The sequence below is a fragment of the Heloderma suspectum genome, chromosome 8, assembly GCF_057233095.1.
Source record: "Heloderma suspectum isolate Gila_16-S chromosome 8, 16-S_ref, whole genome shotgun sequence".
Classification (NCBI taxonomy): Eukaryota; Metazoa; Chordata; class Lepidosauria; order Squamata; family Helodermatidae; genus Heloderma; species Heloderma suspectum.
In genome coordinates, this window is record NC_139465.1 from 47,954,621 (window position 1) to 47,972,377 (window position 17,757).

Sequence of the window (17,757 nt, forward strand, 5' to 3'; positions counted from 1 at the left end):
GCAACCTCTCCTTTGGTGTGCCTTCTGCAAACGAGGCCCCCGTAGGTCCAGGCGGGGACAGCTTCTGGATGCGAGAGCAGAAGGAAAGCTGCCATTTGGGTTAGATTTATTTGGCAGTTGTGCCCCAGGCAATAAACAACATCTCTTGTGAAGATTGTATTTTCAAACAGACCAGGTTTCCTCTTAGAAATAACCACACAATCAAGCAACAATGCACTGGAAGTAACAACTTTTATTAAGTAATTCAGTCAAACCTAAAAAATAACATTGGGACAGGCACGCATTGAGGATCCCTGCCCCTCCCAGTTTTGAAAAATATTGCCTACACTGAGGGATGCCAGATATTGGTGAGATAACGGCTCACACAAAATTGCTCCAGGCTGCCTCCAGTTTCCCAGTAAACCCCTTCTCTCCATCAAAGTCAAAGTTAGATTAACCAAGAAATACTAGTAGGCACTTGGAAGCTTCTAGCATAATCCCCATCCAGCTGTTTTCCATACACCATCATATCACGGGGAACTGGCATTCCATTCTCGGGGGGGGGGGAGGCTGAAAAAATCCAGCTTATTTAAATAAAGATGTATAAAAAGTCTCATTCTCAGCACATCAATTTTAAGACTGAAAAAGGAATGCAATTCATAAACAAGAAGCAAGGGAAGCATATCTGAAGAGTAAAGCCGGAACAGGATCAAAACAGCAGAGAACAGTGAATGCATCCTTGAGCGGAGTGTGCGAGGCAAAAGCCTGCAGTGCCTAGAGGCCACAAATGGCATCTGCCAAGTAACTGGCACAAGCTGAGAGCCAGGGTGCCTCCGGTGGCCTGACCTGCATTGACGCGGGATCACAGAAGCGCCCTGCCCCGGCGCCTTGTGCATGACCCCCTAAGGAAGGATCCCAGCTGGGGAGGTGTGAAAGCTGGGGGTCCAGGGCTGCCTCTTCAGTCTGCTGCACATATGGAACAGAATGAGGTAGTAGAATGGACTCTACCACTTCAGGCTACAAGGGGGGCAGAATACTCCCCTATGTGAAAAACTCCCTGAAAGTTAAAAACTAGCACATCAGGGAGAAAGGCTGCCACCTGCCATGCTAGTTTTCTACTTTCAGGAAGGTGTTGTGTGTTTTTTAATGCGAAGGAGCTTTAAAAATATGATTCTTCCATCAGCACTCTGCAAGTGTTCAAGCCACCCTACCCTGCGGTGCCCCTACATGCGTACATCAATCCAAGGTTGGCGTTCTCCCCCCATCCCCTATACAAAATGCCTGTCCAAGAGGTTCATTTAGCTCCCTGATGTTCTGCCAGTCTGAGATGGGGGGCTCTTTGGGTGACAGCTACACAAGAGGGACACCTTGGCACCCATGTGGAATCTGCTAATGAAGTACTTAATAGTAAGAACAAAGCAATAAAGCATCTCCAGACCAGGCAAAACTGAACAGAGAGAACCAGCCCGGATAACAAGGTTTAACATACAGAGAACATCACTCTATTTTTAAAAAATAGTTTGTTTCCTTCTGCACTTCAAAAACTTTAAAATGTGCGGCTTGTGGAACAAAACCAGCCATTTGTAAAGGAACAAGTGACCAGCAAACGCCTCTCAAATCTGTGCTGTTTGTGCAGATGTACGACTGCCCTTATACAGGGAGCCACCCCAGGCCCACCCAATCTCTACCACTAGCCCACTGAGCCCGTGTCTCCCCCACCCCCATGGCTCACACACCTCCCACTGCTGCTCGCTGGCTCCCAGCACCCCCGTCCCAGCCACTGTGCTGCTTTTCTGATGCAGCATCCAAGGGAAACACAGCCCCTGGGGGGAGCTCAACCCACGCCATGATCCAGGAACACTACCAAAATAGCCTTTTCGCGTCCAGTGCTGTGGCCACGTTGAGTCAGCCATGGGCCCCGACAGGCACAGATCTCCCCAGCTGCCACTGTGGGCCCCTGACTGCTGCGTGGGGGGGACACACGAGCTCCATCCTCCGGGCGCCTCAGAAACACGAGAACTGCCATTCAAACCTGCAAGACAGCATCCTCCCCAGTCAGGGACTCTCACCTTGATCCACAGTGCTGGAAGGGAGGGGCTGGCCCCCTTCCTCCCCACATCAGGCACTGGCATGGCCACAAGCAAGTGCAAAGAGGCTGAGGAGCCCAGGGGCCCTGCAGGGGCCAAGCCAGGAAGGGCAGGAGGCACAGCCCGCCCCGCCCCACCAGCTCCCTGGATGATCCAGGGGAAACGCCCCCACCCGCTGATTTCCTCCGGGAGGGGCCTGCACTTCCTGCTGAATGGAGAGGGCTCCGGCCATGGCTTGCCGCGCCTCCCGCTGGGACGCCATGCGCGTGCACAACCGACAGGCCAAGAAGTCCTTGGGTGCAAGACCCAAGAGAACTGACAGGGCCCTGCTCACTTACCGCCGAAACATACTGGCTTTTGGGAAAAGAGGGTTTCCCCTCTGGTGGGGAGGCCGAGGGGGAGCCTGCCGAGGAGAACAGTGGGGGTCCCGGATGGTCACAGGAGCAATCCCGGGGGAGGCTGGAGGCGCGGCCGCTGTCGGAGCCGCTGGAGCCGCTTCCGAACACGCCCTGGGAGGATGACTCAGAGCTCTCCGTTGCTGGGTGGAGAGGAGAGGAGGCGGATCACGTCCCACACTGGGGCCACCCCGGTAGTGCCGGGCAAAGGGTCCGTGAGGCCACGAAGCCTGTCCCCGATCACTGCCCTTGCCAGGGGTGCGAGGAGTGGCGTGGCACCCCTGCTGGCAGAGCCCAGAGGGCCCCCAGAGGGCCCGTCCCGATGGATGGCCAGTGGCAAACCCAGCCCACGGGGACCAAGGCTGGTGGCCAGCAGGCAGGGGCAGGGGAGGCGTCGGCCCTGCTTATTGGGATGTAGTAAGAAGGGGAGAACCACACTCGCGGGGCACGTTGCTGCTGTCTCCCAGGCACTTCATGGGAGCTGGAAAACCCACCTGTAAATGCGTCACTCGCACCTCGAGGGCCATGGTGGCACTCCCTTGGATGGAGCCAGTGCTGAGCGATCAGTGGCCAACAGAACGGCTCACTTCAAGGGACTTCATTCCACGTCCACGTCGCAACCAGGTTTTGCTGTCTGTCCCTGGGCTGCCTATGATCTTCCTCAGACCCACTAGCCTCCCTCTCTTGAGCTGCCCAGGCCCTTTTGCTGCCTTCCCAACTCTGCCTCCATTGCCCCCGCTCAGAACCCACCAGGGCACGCACCTCATCCCAGCCACCACTGAATTTGCTGCTGTTGCTGCAGCCGTTGCAAAAATCGCCACAATCCCAGCAGAGCTGCGCTTCTGGGGGCTTCTGAGAGCACGATGCTCCCCCTGTGCCTGCGTTCCATGCGCAATCACAGCCATTTGCCACTAGCAGATTCAGCCACAGGGAAGCACAGAGGGGATGGGACAAAAAAAGGGCTGTGGGGGCAGACGTTGCCCACCCCTGCACAGTACTAAATGGGGCCGACAGCAGTTGGAACTGTGATGCCCCCGGCCACCACGAACAGCAGGTGCCCTGGGAGATCAGGGCGTGCACGGTGGCCGGCAGGTGAGGGAGCTGGCCTGCCTCCCTGTGGGGGCGGAGTGACAGCAGCACCAAGAACGCCCTTCCCTCTGCTCTATTCTGCCACGCCAAGCAGCCACCGGCAAGCGATCTGGGGGCAGGGTGGGCCACTGCAGAACCATGGTTCCTGGGCTGGGCAGAGGAGAGCAGGTGCTACGTACTGAGGGAAGGCTGGCTGCTGGTCTCATTCTCCATCTCGTCCTCCTCGACGCAAGCCCCAGCATCAACGGGATGGCTGCTGGCCAGCACGCTTGGCAGCAGGGCTTGATCTGGGTACAGGTGCAGGTTGAGAGGCCCAAGCACTGAGCAGGAGGACGGGCCACCGGCAGGCGGGGGAGCTGGCAGCCTCTTGTAGGGCCTGGCATGGTCGAAGAGGGACACAGCAATGGAGGCCCGGGTCCGTGCTCCTGCCACAAAGGAAGAGGACAACTCAGGAGCGCCCCGTGGGTGGCACTGCAGATCCCCGAGCAGGCTGAGGCCATACGTACCTCTGCCTTTCATGATGTAATCGATGGCACGGTCATGGATGGCGGCTTTGCTCGGCTTGATGTCCAGGAAAGGCTTGTTCCCCACGCCCATGGACACCATCTCCTGCATGCGGATTTCTGATGGGGCGACAAGGGCCGTGAGGGCAGTGCCCTCTCTCCCTGGGCCACCTGCCCTCTTACTTCCCAGGGCTCTCAAGCCCAGCTGCCGCCATGGGCAAGACGGGCAGAGTGCTCAGCCCCTCCCGCCATCAGAAGGGTCCCAGCCACAGGGTTCTAGAGCACATGCTGACCCTAATGGGGTGGGTGAGCGGCTCCCTGCTTCGGACCTTCTCCGAGCCACATGGGGGGTAGTGGGGACAAGGTTTGGGATGTGAGGGGGGCCGCAGCAAGCACAGCCTGGCAGTAGCTGCGTGAGGGGACAGAAGTGGAGACTTCACTCAGACTTAGTCCACCAGACCCCAGCTATCCATGGGGAAGCAACGCCCATCAGGCGGAGAAGCCTCTCCCTGGGAGCGGTCCTTGCCAAGAGCGCCCAAAGAGTCCTCAAAAGCTGGGTCCCGAGTAGGGCTGTATGAGAACCTGTGGCATCAACTTGATCTGCAGTGAGTCCATCCAATGCACAGATTTTGGACTCGGGGGAGTGGGAGGAGGCACTGCTGAGTGCCAGCTCGAGGCTTAATAGCCAGAGCACTCCGAGAAGTGGGCTTGTAATGTGAAGCAGCCCCCCTTCAAGCCAAGGGGGGAACGCTGGCAAGGCAAGCCCCAAAGTGGAGGGTGACACCGACAAGTGCTTTGACAAGTGCAGAATATGGCTTTGCGGGGCTAAAGAGAGTAGTGGGGTGGAGAGGATGACACTGACAAGGCTTTTTACAGTGGGAATGTGCAGCAGATAGACGAACTTGGGAAAGAGCACCAACAAAAATCATTTTAAACAATACGACCCCATTCGTGCGAATTTAAAGAGCCGAAAAATTTAAAAAACCCATCCCATTGCACAAAATTAACTCCCCTCCCCAAATGAGCAAATAACATATGGAATTTCTGAAATCGGGGGGAAACACCCCCCCCCCCCCCGCTAGTCTGCCACAGCTTATCGGAACACAAACTCTGTGAAATCCTGTTGGGCTTAAACAGAACGGATTTCCCAGTGTCACATATCTCTAGTTCTGAGGTCCTGGTAGCTATCCAGTGGCTCTCTCAACAAAAGGAGGCCAAGACTGGTGGTTATCAGGGATGTTGGGCGGGGGGGAGCCCCTCCTTCTTGGGACGTGCTGAGAATGGGAGAGCTGCCCTCCAAAGCACTCCATGCGAGCTGGAAAAGCAACTGGTGAATGTTGTGAAGATGTCAATAGCGGTATTGGGGAAGATTACTAAGTGCAACAAGGGACAGGCCAGCTCCTGTGCCTTGGCTCGTTGCGTAGAAGAGGGAACCCTGGCAGGTGCAGCTTTTCTCCCTTCTGAGGCACTAGACAAAGCTTTCTCCCCAGCACCCTGTCCGAAGCACAGGATAGGAACCCTGCCGCCTATTGCCTCAGGCCACCCTAGTTGTGGGGGCTTCCCTGGGGACCCCTGTGATGCCTTCAGCATGGCCCACCTTTCCTGCAGCCTCTGTAGCCACCAGGGGCTATTGTTGTGGGAGACAGGCTTTTCCTGGCAGAGATTTCATGGGCCCTATGTGACCTGTGGTCCCAGGGGAACACGCGCCTCATCCTTCCGTCTGGCAGGTAGGGAGAAAAGGCCAACCTTTGTTCCGGGCAGCTTGTTCCCACAGAATCCTGGTGATGTCACTAGTCCAGGCCTGCTTGGTCTCTGTGCTGCTGGCCTGCAGGATGTAGGTGTCACTTGACTTCCGCCGCCTAAACCAGATCTCAAAGCGCAGCCCACTCTCACCAGAGTTTTCTGTCAGGCCGATGTCTGCCGTCTGCAGAGACGGAGAGGGGAGTCAATGGCCCCAGGAGGGGCAAGTGGGCTGGGAGAGGTTAGGAAGAGGGGGGCTGTGGTTGTCTTGTGGGGCTGTGATCCCCTCCTCTGTTGGCCATGGCTGGATTTAATACTAAGAAAGGGGAAAGAAACAAGTTGGCTCCAAAATGCTCAGTCTTGGTAAGCTGGACAGGAAAGGAGACTCATGTGCTTGTTGCAGTTATCACTTGAAAATATGAAGGTGTAAAACGCCCACCCAGACTGTGACCCCCCAAGGGCCCCATAACCCCCTCCCCTAGCTCCATCGCTTGCTGAGACTGCAAAGACTGTGTGTATGCGTGTGTGGCGCCTGGCCACGATGCACGGTGCTGTGCATGGGCTCGTGGGTTACGGTGACAAGGTGCACAGGCCTGTCCCCATCTATGAGCCGAAGTGCAGCCTGACGACCTGCATGGGTGGACACGGCTCGACTCAGGACCCCCCCTGCCGTTACTTTCCCTTGCAATTCCCCCCATTTTCTCCCCCTGCCAGCTCCTTCGACCAACACAGATGGCCCGTGCCCTGCTGCGAGGTGGTGCCAGGCTGAAGCAGCAGAGGGCGTCCTTGCCTGCATAGAATCCTAGAAGAGTAGGGCTGGAAGGGGCCCGCAAGGCCCTCCAGTCCACCCCCCTGCTCAGTGCAGGAGTCCACGTCAGAGCATCCCCGACAGATGGCTGCCCAGCCTCGTCCTGGACGCCTCCAGTGCGGGAGAGCCCGCCCCCTCCCTGGGTCACGGGTTCCACTGTCGCATTGCCTTAAAGGAGTGCTTGTAGATGTAGACGTCCAGGCCCCCCTCAATGCGCCTGGGCTTGCTGAAAAGGATCAGGTCCTCAAAGAGGAAGACGTGGCGTGGGCATTTCCTGCGGCCGACGGACACGCTGAACTCATCCTGGCGCACCAGCTGTCCCTGCTCCTTGAGGTTCACCTGGGCACAGAAACCAGTGTCAGCTCCATGAGGGGGCACAGGGCCTGTGGGGTGGGCACGTGCCCTGTGGGCAGGGCAGCCAGGCAGACACCCAGTGGGTGTGGCTGGCAAGGACAAGAAGGGCCCTCCGCCTTCCCAGAGCGGCAGCCGCTTCTCAGCCAGGCGGGCAGTCCTGGGTTCCCTCTGCTGTGACCTGAGGCTGCCCCACGAGGGCCGCCCTCTGCTGCCGGCAGGGCTTCTCGGGCAAGGGGGACGTCCTGGCCAGGGCGCGGTGCCCTCACTCCTGCACTGCGGCAGGCGCCCCTGCCCCGCGCCCCCACGGGCCAGGCTGGAGGGGCGGCGGGCAGCAACCCCCACTCTCCCGCCCCGTGTCCCGCCCCCCCGAGCAGCACGCACGTCGCAGTCCCGGATGGCGTCCATGGCCAGGAGGTCGTTGCCGTGCCGCAGCTGGAAGCGCACCATCGCCGCGGCCGCGTGCAAGGAGGCCAGCTCCTGCCCCTGCGCCTCCCCGCAGCACCTGGCGAGGTCCGTGAGGAGGAGGGCGTACTTGCTCACGCGCTGGATGGGCTTCAGCAGGTAGGAGGCCAGGTCCATCTTGTCTCCCAGCTGCACCTGCTTGGACTGAGGGCCAAGGCAGAGGGGGCTGAGAACCCACTGCTGCTCCAGCCTTTCCCTGGGCAGGGAAGCCGGCTCCCGGGGGGGGGGTGGCAGGGGCAGCGCAGGACTTACCCTGAAGAAAGCGCTCCCGTGACTGGCCAGGAGCGAGTCAGACTTGGGCTTGTTTTTGCTGTAGAGTGCGTACATCCCGAACTGGTCCTTCTGCAAACGGGGCAGAAGCACAGCCCAGGTGAGGCTGCAGGCTCTGCCTGGAGGTACACCGCCGTTCCCTGCCCTGCCCTGCCCGGAGTTCTCCTCAGAAGAGGAGCGAGAGGCCCAGAAGCCCCGGGCTCCCCAGGCCAGGGACCACCACCAGCCCCACAGGGGCTTGAGCCCTCGGGGGAGGCGGCGGCAGGGCCATCCCTGTCAGAAGAGAGGGGCCTGCCTCCGAGGCAGACGCCGAGCACCCCCAGCCCCCGGGAGCATGGTCGCCTCACGCGACAGGCTGGCAGGGCTCCTGTGCGAAGGAGTGCTTGCCTCCAGAAAAGGCCTCTTCAGGAGAAAGGGCCTCCTCGGAAGGAGGCTCTGGGGAGGGAGCTCTATTGCTGCAGCTGAGCTCTGAGTGGGGTCTGGTTGGCTTCGGGCTCAAAAGCTCCCCTGGAAACCCAGCCGGCATTGGAACAACTTGGTCCATCCAGCCTCTGCGTGGGCCTGGCCTCCCAAGTCGTGCCTTGTGCCTGGTGCTCTGGTTCCTGACCTTTTGGGCCGCTCGACGACCCTGCTTCGGGACTGCGGAACGTACCTGGCTGAGGTACGGCGCTTGATCTCCTGCTCGTGATCGGGACTGCTCTACTGCATTGCTCCCCCCACTTGCTCACAAACAGCCAGGACTCAATCTAGGGCAGGACTCTCCCCAGGTACGAAACACAGCTGGCTGCCCGCGAGGGAAATGAGGCATCCCCACCATCGGTGCATGCAGATGGCATGCCGCCCACAGGATACCAAGGAAGGCATGTTCCCCGGGCGAGAATGGCTCCGGCAGGACCAGGCTGGGCGGGCAGATGGCCAGCCAGCAGCAGCCCCTCCCCTGCCCACGTCTGACAAGCCTCCGGCACGCCTCTGGGCTCCCGCTGGGTGCGCTCTGCTTCCGTTCTCTCCGCAAGGGCCTTTTCAGTCACAAGGCCTGCGAGGGCCTCTCGCACATCCGCCCAAAGGTGCTCCTGGCCCACGACGCGGCGCTGGGCTCGAGCCACGGGCTCCCCTTCCTGGCCTTCGCCCCGAGGCTGGCCCACGTCTGCATGCCAGGTGCGCCCCCGCCCCCTGGCCTGTTCCCCCTCAAGGGGCCACGAAGCAGCCGAGCGCCATACGTGTCTCAAGAAGCAGTGGCTGAGGCGCAGGGGATGGCTGCAGCAGCTCTCCACCTCTCGCAGGAAGTACTGGCTGTGGAAACCACAGAGCTTCTCCAGATTCCCAAAGATGATGCTCCGCTTCCCCCTCAGGTCTTGGGGCAGATCCGCCCGCTCCATCTCGGGGAAATAGCTCTCCATGACGTAGCGCAAGGATCGCACGTACTCCTGCTCAGTGGTCACCATCTCGTCAATGATATGCCGCAGTTTGCTGCAGGAGAGAAAAGAGGGAGCAAATTCTGCTCTGGATAAAACTGATTGGATATGTGTATGTGTGCTGTCTGTTATCTCAACTGTTTTTATATTATGTACTATATTGCATTTTTAAGGTTTTAAGAGAACTTTGGCTATTGGGAAGTAAAGGAATGCAATGAACGAATGGTGATCCGAAGAAGCTTTCAGTCTGGATTCAAGACATGATTACTTGCAGAAATGCTCCATGAAACACTGTGAAGTTATACGATATATTGTATACAACACCACAATGAATATCCTTTAAAGCTTACAACCTAGAAGCGATTGACCCCAATCTTGCAATGGTAATTTGTAAAGGATACACATTACAGTGTTGGCTACACTTCCGGGGGTCCAGGGGAGGGGCACTGGGAAGCTGTGTTTTGCACACAACAGCACCGACTGGCTGGGGAAGGCTCCGCTCACAGAATCCACTAAGAAAACCAGCCCAGCCCTTGGCCTCTCACCAGCCAGCAATGGTTGCAGCAGAGAATTGCTGGTTTGCACGACAGGACAACTTATGGTGGGTTGTCAGCCTTGTCGGAGTCAGAGGTGCTTGTTGTGACATCTAAACCCAGCACGGTGGCTGAAAGTGGGTGAACCAGGCGCAAGCCACCGGAGGATCCACGGCTTGCTGCTGGGCTGTTCGGGTGGCTCGCTTTCAGAGCGGCTCGTGGGAGAGGGCTGCAGCGCCGCCTGGCAAGAGCGGCAGCAAACCCGGCTGCTCCTCGCAGTGGCCTCCGCCCCCCCGCCTGGCGCTCCATGTCACAGCAACCAGCTTTTTCCTCCTGTGAGCAGAGCTGGCCATGTGTGTGTGCACGACTGACTCGCCTCTGGGCAAGCGTGCACAGCCCCAGTTCAGGACCATGGTGATTCAGGAGGGGGGTTTAATCTTTCCCCCTCCTGTTTTCATGCCAAAATTTGTTAACCACCCCAACAAGCCGCCCTCACCGGGTTTGGACGACACAAGGAGCATGGTGGGGGGGTGAATGGGCAGCCCGGGGCCTGCGGCTGCGGTGACTGCACCAACCCGGTCCATGTGGGAGGCGAGGGCCGGCCACCTCTCGCCCCAAGCTGTCCCGTCCCGTGGGTGGAACCGCTCAGTGGAGCAGCCTCCGTTCTGCGAGGACTTTCTCCCATGATGCTCCCAAACTCTGGAGCGCCTCCCTCCCACTGGAGTTGCGACTGGCCCTGCTGCCTGCATTCAGGAAGGGGGTCGAGAGGCGTCTTCTTAACTTGGCGTTTAAAACTGTTAGGGTGGCTTTTAACGCTGTTTTTAGGGTGTTACGATTATGGTTTTTATGATTTGGGCCTTCTGTAAACTGCCTGGATTGATCTAGAAAGGCAGTATAGAAATACTAGAAATACATATAGAAATAAGGTACTTCTCCGACTGTGGTTCGGGCTGGGCAGGATACGGAAGCTGAGGAGGCAGTGCCCTTCCTTGGAGGGCCACATGCCCAGGCCTGGCGGCACCTCTTTGCAAGCAACTCTGGCAAAGGGGCCTTTCTGTTGCGGTCTTGGCTTGAGCAACCCACCCAAGGGGCTTCCAAGCAGGGGGTTCCTAGCCCCACTAATCAGAAGGTCTTATGCAGCAATTCCATCTTTTTCTCCATACCACATTTTCTGTGTAAGACAAAAGACGGAGGCAGCAGTGGGGAAACCTGGGAGGGTTCTGAGTGGAAGATGGCAACATCCGGACCCCCATTCCATGAGCGGGCTGGGGCGGTGGTGCTGTACAAGCCTTGTCTGGAAGCACCCCATTTCTTCCAACCCCCTTGCATTGTGTTGAGCACACTGGCCTTTCCCCCAGGGTTAAGTTGCCCCCCACACCCAGCCACTGTCCTGCTGGCCAACACCCACTCCCTGCCCTTTCCCCCACCACCCAGAATTAAACAGCCCGGAGATCCAGGGTCTCTCTACACCACAAGCGTACCTTGGCTTTGTGCCACCTTTACTGCTACGGCTTTCCTCAGACTGTCGTTCAGTGGTGTGCTGCGCATGCCTGGCCTCGCCCCGGTCCCCACGCCACAGCCCCTTGGGGAATGACCATGAAGCCAATTCAAGCCTGTCCGATGGGCCTCGAGGGCCTGGGCCCGAGGAGATGGAAGCCAGGCCTACCTGCCCCAGCTTCTGGCCTCCGGCAGGGGGACGCCACTCCGCCGCTCCTCCAGTGCAATGCCGCCGGCAGCCTGGCCAGCCGAGACGAGGCGTTGCTGGGTCCCGCAGGTCCTCTCCACAAGCTCAGTGCTGCTGACTTCCAAGCCTTTGATGAAGACCCCAGTGTGGCCATAGCGGGGCGGCTCACTCAGTGTCCGCTGGCAGCTGGAGTGTGGCCTCTCTGTGCAGGGCAGGTCAAGGCTCTGGGCCTTCCTCAAGGGCCTTCCGGGAGACGGCTTCTGAGAACGGGGGGCGGGGGGGCAGGGCACCGCCTCCAGGGCTTCGGCGATGCTCTCTAGGGCGCCCTCCCCCCTGCGGATGCTGCGCGGGGGCTGCGGCGCTGCGAGGGCAGCCCTGCTGGCCCTGGGCTCAGCCTGCGGCCTGAGCTGCTCCGCAGCCCCGACAGGCTCAGCCCTGCCCACCGCTGCCTCCCCGGCCCACCCGGGGGTGCGACTGGGCCGCTTGTGGCGGGGAGCCGGGCCAGAGCCTGCAGCCTGCGTGGGCCCCTCCACGGGCAGCCGGCCCCCCCGGCCAGGCCCGGGAGACGCTCCCTCTGGCAACGGCTCCCAGGCCACCTGCAGAGACCTCCGGGCAGCCTCCAGCTTCGTCCCAAAGCCCGCCATCATCTCCTGGCACTCGGGCCAGGCAAGCGGCCACTGCACCAAGGCATGGCTGCTCTCCGGCTGGCACGCCAGCTCCTCCATCTCTCGGAGTTGGGCGTCGCTGGTTTTGGGGTGCTGCCCCTCGTAGCTCTCCAGGGAGGTGGAGGTGGCGGTGGCCGAACAGGGTCCCGGGGAGCGGCAGTCCTCCGTGCTGATGCTGGCAAGGTGGCGCGGCGCCTCCAGGGCCCCCTCGCATGCCTGCAGAGGGGGGATAGGGAAAGTGCTCAGTGCCCCAGCGTGCGGGGGGGCCTGACAAGCGAGACAGCATCCGTCTGACACACTGAGCAGGCGGCTGGGCGCGACGGTCTTACAGGCCCCTTCCAACCCCACCGTTCTGCGATTCTGTGGCACAAAGAAAAGCCAGGCCCCACAGCGCCTGGAGAGCTGCTTGCCCCACAGCCCAAGGCCACAGCCACGAGGGAAGCGCAGCCACGAGGCACATGCTCCTCTCTCGGGGGTAGGAGGGGTCTCTGGGAGATGCTCTCCAGTTCTTCTATGATGGATGTGCCGGGGATGTGCTCCTCCACTAGGGAGCCCCGCCACAGAGAGAGTGGGGAGAACCGTGGCAGATTTGGAGAAGCAGTAAGCCACGGGACAGCCGGAGCCTTCCAGGAGGGTGCCGGGTCCCGAAAGGCTGCCACTGCATTGGGACGAGGATCGCTCCGGCAGCCAACTCAAAGGAGAGGCAAAATGGAGGACACATTTTCTCACCTCCTCCCTAAAAGTGACCCCATGTTGGCGGTTTTCAGGGAAGCCAGTTTTGGGGCTTGGAAGTGTTCACGGGGGTGGGAAATGTGTCTGCCTGTTGTTGAGGCAACTGGGCAAACACTGTCTGCTCTGCCACAGTGCAGCAAAAGAGGGAACCGCAGCCGCACCTCCATTCAGAACGGGGGCAAACCTGCTTTGCTTGCCCTGACTACACACATCGCTAGATCTGGCAGGCCACGTGGTGCTGTGAGGTCACCCCATTCGTGCTGTCATCCAGTTGTCGTGAAGAGGTGCTTTCAAGGGCTGCAGACAGCATGCATAAAAGGTGCACCAGAGTGACAGCCGGGGGGGGGGGGCGGGGCTCGTGGTTCTCTGCGCCCCCTCCAAAGCAGGTTTTCTTCCCCCAAATTATCCAGACTCGACACAACACCAGTGATTTGCCCACTCATGTAACTCAGCCCAGGCTGGTTGCCTCTGCCTGTCCAGCTGTTGTACACCAGGGCATTTAGGACAGCTAGCCTAGGTTCCCTGGGGAGCAAAGGTCAGAGGGCAGCCTTCGACGCCCACTTGTGACCCTCCCCAGCCACACAGCTGCTGCAGCAGGGAGGCCTCTGTCTTGCTCACGGTTTCTTGGGGACAGAGGGAGCCAGGAATGCCAAGAAGAATGGAACAGACATCCTCAGAATCTGAGTGGGGTTTTGTTTTGTTGTTACAGGCCATGTTTCTAGCTCTCATGGCCACATATAAAGAACACCAGAAATGACTGAGCAGTTTCTGCTCAAGCCTTACAGCCAATATGCATTCAGTCTTGACAAAAACTTGGCAGTTCTTGCTGTGCTAGCGAATGGTCCATTCTCTCCGGGAGGAGAATGGTCTCCTCCCGGAGAGTTTGGGATGAGGCATCCCGCCCGTGCCACATCCCCATCTGACTCAGTCCCACCACGGAGGCTCTCCCCGGCTCCTGCCAACTGCCGAGGTCCCAGCGGGTGGGTAGCTGTGGACCCAGTAAAACCAGGAAGGCGCAGCTGGGCATGCGTGTGTCAGCCAGCCAGCCAGCCAGGAACAGGGGAAGCTGCCTTTGACTGAGCCAGACCCGGGCCCATCTTGCCCAGTGTTGGCCATGCTGGCTGGCAGCCGTGGCCCTTCAGGGTCCCAGGCAGGGTTCCTTCCCCCTTGACCAACCTGGAGAAGCTGGGAATTGGACCCGGGCCCTTCTGCGTGCAACGCATGTGCTCCACCACACCACTGAGCCACAGCCCTCCCAAGGACCTCTGTCTGCGGGAAGCAGCAGGCAGAGGAACACCCTTGTTCTTGTTATTTATTTTTATCCCATTTACACCCCGCCTTTCTTCCTCTTGCAAGGAACCCCAGGCGGCTTACATTATCCTCTTCCTCTCTGTTTTATCCTCACAACAACCCTGTGAGGTGGGTTGGGCTGAGAGTCTGTGACTGGCCCAAAGTCACCCAGTGAGCTTCCCTGGCCGAGTGGGGCTAGGACCCGGATCTCCCGGCTCCCAGTCCAATGCTCTCGCCACTGCACCACCCTAGAGGGCCGACTGGGGAGCATGTCCAGTGGCCTCCTTGATGGCGGAGGAGACCCCGTGCAGCATGACACGCCGGCCCGAGATGCAGCGTGCTCCCCTGCCCCTTGGCCTCCCCTTGGGAAAGGCCAGAGGAGCCTCTGGTGGGCTGTGGGCTGGCATCAGCAGCAGCGCGCACAAGAGAGAGAAATGCAGACTGCGGGGTGGCCCTGGGCACCCACAGGCAGAGCGCTCCAGGATGCTTGAGGAGTTCACTCATCCCGCACCTTGAAGCGGCTGGCCCACCCACCAAGCAGGGCGCGGTGGGTGTGGGAGGAGCGGCAAACTGCGCCCATCCGCTCCACTTCCAGCTCCTGCCAGGAGGGCCCCCACCGTAGCCTCTAGCGGGGCCTCTGGTGAGCCCCAGCAGCAGCTCTCCTGCCTTGGCACTTGCCACAGCAAAAGCGCAACCAGTGGGCTTTCCTAGAGCGGCCGCTTCTCCTGCCCTCGTCCCACGTGGCCAGAAGTGGCTGTGGAGCTCTCATGAGAGAGCTGTGAGATCTTGCAAGACCCGTGCGAACTCCCGTGACAGCCCCGCAAGGTCTCGTGAGAGTCCAGCGGCCGCTTCTTCCAGCTGTGCAACTCTCGGCAGAGAGTAAGGGGTGTGCGATGCAGTGCCAATGCACCTTCTCTCGCGCCTCGTTGGACTGGAAGCCTTGCACCAGGCCTGCTTTGAAGTGGACCAACTTGACCCCTGCCTTCTGGGCCATGTGTGAATTGGAACATCTCCTTTGCATTTCATACTTCTCTGAATGCAGTTCTCAGCACAAAGAAGTATCAAATGCATATAAAAGATATTTAAAATGCAAACTTTGAGATAAATATCTTTAGAAAGATGTGTTTGGGGGAAAATATAGTCAAAATATGTGTTTAATTATAAAGTTTTGTATAGATATATATATTAAAAATCACAGATTATAATGCAGAAACAGGATGGAACAGACTTATGAATGAACACATGCAAGACTGACACGATCTGGAAAGACAGTAGTTCTTTGAGTGCTCATCTGTGCATTCACACATACGGGCCCTGCGCCTGCGCAGAGCCTTTATTCAGGAAACGTCCCCAGCTGAGGAAGTGTTGGCAGGAACCCCTCCCCCGCGGTCCAGTGCGCCTGTCCCCAGCGGTTTCCTGCTTATTCCCTCAGTTCCTTGAGGCTGACATTGTGGCCTTGTAACTGAGAGAAAAGTTTACAAAAGAATACCTTCGGTACACAGCATCGAACTCGAGTGTGCCGCTGAAAAGGGGCCAGCGGATGGGCTGTGTGAATGCCCAGACGGCCACTCGAAGGACTGCGGTTACAGGTAGCAACCCGCCTTCTCCTTGGTGGTCTCTGTGCATCACGCATATGGGCGGGTAGCAGCTGGCTTACATGGGGGAGGGCCGGTGTCCTACTGCAACAGAGGGGAGGACGGCACAGCCAAAGGCACAGCCAGCTCTCGCCCTGACATCCAGTCTGTGGTGTTCCAGAAAGGGAGATGGTGTCGGCTAGACTGCAGCACGGCACAGCGCGGGGATGGCGCCCCTCTGCTGAATGCAGCTGATGTCGCTGTTGCATGGGTAGAATGAGTTTGGACCGGGACAGACAGTGTGGGTCCAGCCAGCTCGTACCACAGCGTGACATTGTTCATGCCCCAGGAAGCGAAGTGCCGAGTCCAAAGAGGCTGGCCTTTGCTTTTGCCTCCGTAACACACAAAGGGACGGGTGACAGTCTAAACCATTCCGTCCTTGACTTATAAAAGGCCAGAGTGCACCGAACACGGAGCGTATGCAGAGTCGATTCCAAAGGTGTTGCAGGAGCAGCAAGGAAAGCAGGCCAAACAATGTCCTGATTTAGATGAAACTCAGACACAGCTTCTGCTGAAAAGGCAGGGTCAGGTCTGAGCACCACTTTACCTCAGCGAAAGGTGAGATGAGGCTGGTCCGCTCTGAGTGCACAGAGCCCATTAGCCCAGCGTGCAGATGTAACGGCCACCAGAAATGCCGCCTTCCGAGAAAGGAGGCATAGGTCTGCAGTCAGCGCGGTTCAACAGGCTTTGACGTATGGGCCTTCAGCACCACAGAGAGGCCCCAGCTCAGTCCCGCAGAGCGGACTGGCACTGCCAGGTTCCTGATCCATTTAAAAAATCTTTTTGCTGTCTGACTGAAAATCCCTCAAAAGGAGGGGGAAATGCAGAAACAGAGGAAAGGTAGATCCTAAGGGATGACAATCTGAGTCCTTTCTTGAAAGGTATAAAAGAAACTGGAGAATTTGGTGTAAGGAACACTGATGTGGGTGAAAATCATGCTTACGAGCAAAATAAGAAAAAGCAGTGTTCAACAAATCCCCGGTGCTGCATGTAAACTTTTTACGCAGATTTTCTACTCCAGGAAATGGATTGCTTTTTCTTATTTTGCTCGTAAGCAAGATTTTCACCTGCGTCGGTGTCTGTTACCTGAACTTCCATGCTGTCATGCGGAGAGTTAATAGATCCGGGTGTCTGATCCAGCCCCCCTCCCTGGAGGGAAGGGACAGGTGCAGTGGAAGCCGTCAAATGCCGACCTCTTGCCACCTAAAGCAACAGGGCGAACCAAGGCTGGTGGGCCACAGCGTGAGGAGGATACACTCGGTGCCGTCCACAGCAATATTTGCCAGGACTCTTGTCATCAGTGGAAAGGGAGGAAACGGGTAAAGCAGTGCCCCTGTCCATTGAAGCACAAAGGCACTGCCTGTTGATCCCTGGCATTGGCCCATTCTGCTGCAGAAAGTTGTGCAGACTGCATTCTCTGGTGTGGCAAAAAGATCAATCTCTGGTATTCCCAGCACTGGAATGGTTGTGGAGGACAGTCTGCTCAGCTCCCATTCGTGAGAGGTCAGCTTTGTTCGACTGAGCTGGTCTGCCAGCACACTGTTGACACCAGTGACATGGATTGCTACCAGCCTGATTTGATAGGGTATGCGCCAATAAAAAATCTAGAACGTGAGGGCAAGCAGGGGAAGCGACTTGGTACCTCCCTGCTTATTCAGGCAGGCAACAACAGTGGTGTTGTCCGAAGTCACCTGGACCAATCTGCCCACCAGGTTCAGTTGGAACGCACAAAGTGCCTTTTCCACTGCCCTTAGTTCCAGGACATTGGTATGGTGAATGGCTGTGCTGGTCGACCATCGCCCATGCACAATGAGGCCCCAACAATGAGCTCCCCATCCCAAGAGTCTTTCACTTCAGAGGGCAACACGAGCCTGACTTGCCAAGCATTGAGGTCTGTATCGAAACGGTGGATAAACCAGTTCTAAAGGTGTCTCATCCGCAACTGAGCATGTTGTACAACCGCTGTTGTTGCCGCCACGAAACCTAGTAGGTGCTGGATCTTGGATGCCATGGTGGAGTTGCTCATGAGCAAGTCTACTGCCAACCATGTCAGCATTTCCACCCTGGTGTCGGGCAGGAAAGCTCAGCCAAGGAGAGAATCTAATGGTGGCCCTATGAAC

The 17,757-nt window shown here is 58.3% G+C and overlaps 1 protein-coding gene across 1 annotated transcript in view; it reads right to left on the reverse strand.

Moving 5' to 3' along the window:
• Positions 1 to 213: 213 nt before the first annotated feature.
• The window catches only part of PLEKHG4 (pleckstrin homology and RhoGEF domain containing G4), a 135,014-nt gene continuing 117,470 nt past the window's right edge, over positions 214 to 17,757 (reverse strand). The window contains exons 14-23 of the mRNA XM_084812901.1: positions 11,299 to 12,197; positions 8,905 to 9,154; positions 7,670 to 7,759; positions 7,337 to 7,561; positions 6,770 to 6,940; positions 5,800 to 5,977; positions 4,057 to 4,173; positions 3,730 to 3,975; positions 2,405 to 2,604; positions 214 to 2,011 (exon numbers count right to left, since the gene is read on the reverse strand). Of these exons, the coding sequence (XP_084669027.1) occupies positions 2,006 to 2,011; positions 2,405 to 2,604; positions 3,730 to 3,975; positions 4,057 to 4,173; positions 5,800 to 5,977; positions 6,770 to 6,940; positions 7,337 to 7,561; positions 7,670 to 7,759; positions 8,905 to 9,154; positions 11,299 to 12,197 (2,382 nt within the window). The 3' untranslated portion in view covers positions 214 to 2,005. The remainder of the gene's footprint in view (positions 2,012 to 2,404; positions 2,605 to 3,729; positions 3,976 to 4,056; positions 4,174 to 5,799; positions 5,978 to 6,769; positions 6,941 to 7,336; positions 7,562 to 7,669; positions 7,760 to 8,904; positions 9,155 to 11,298; positions 12,198 to 17,757) is intronic.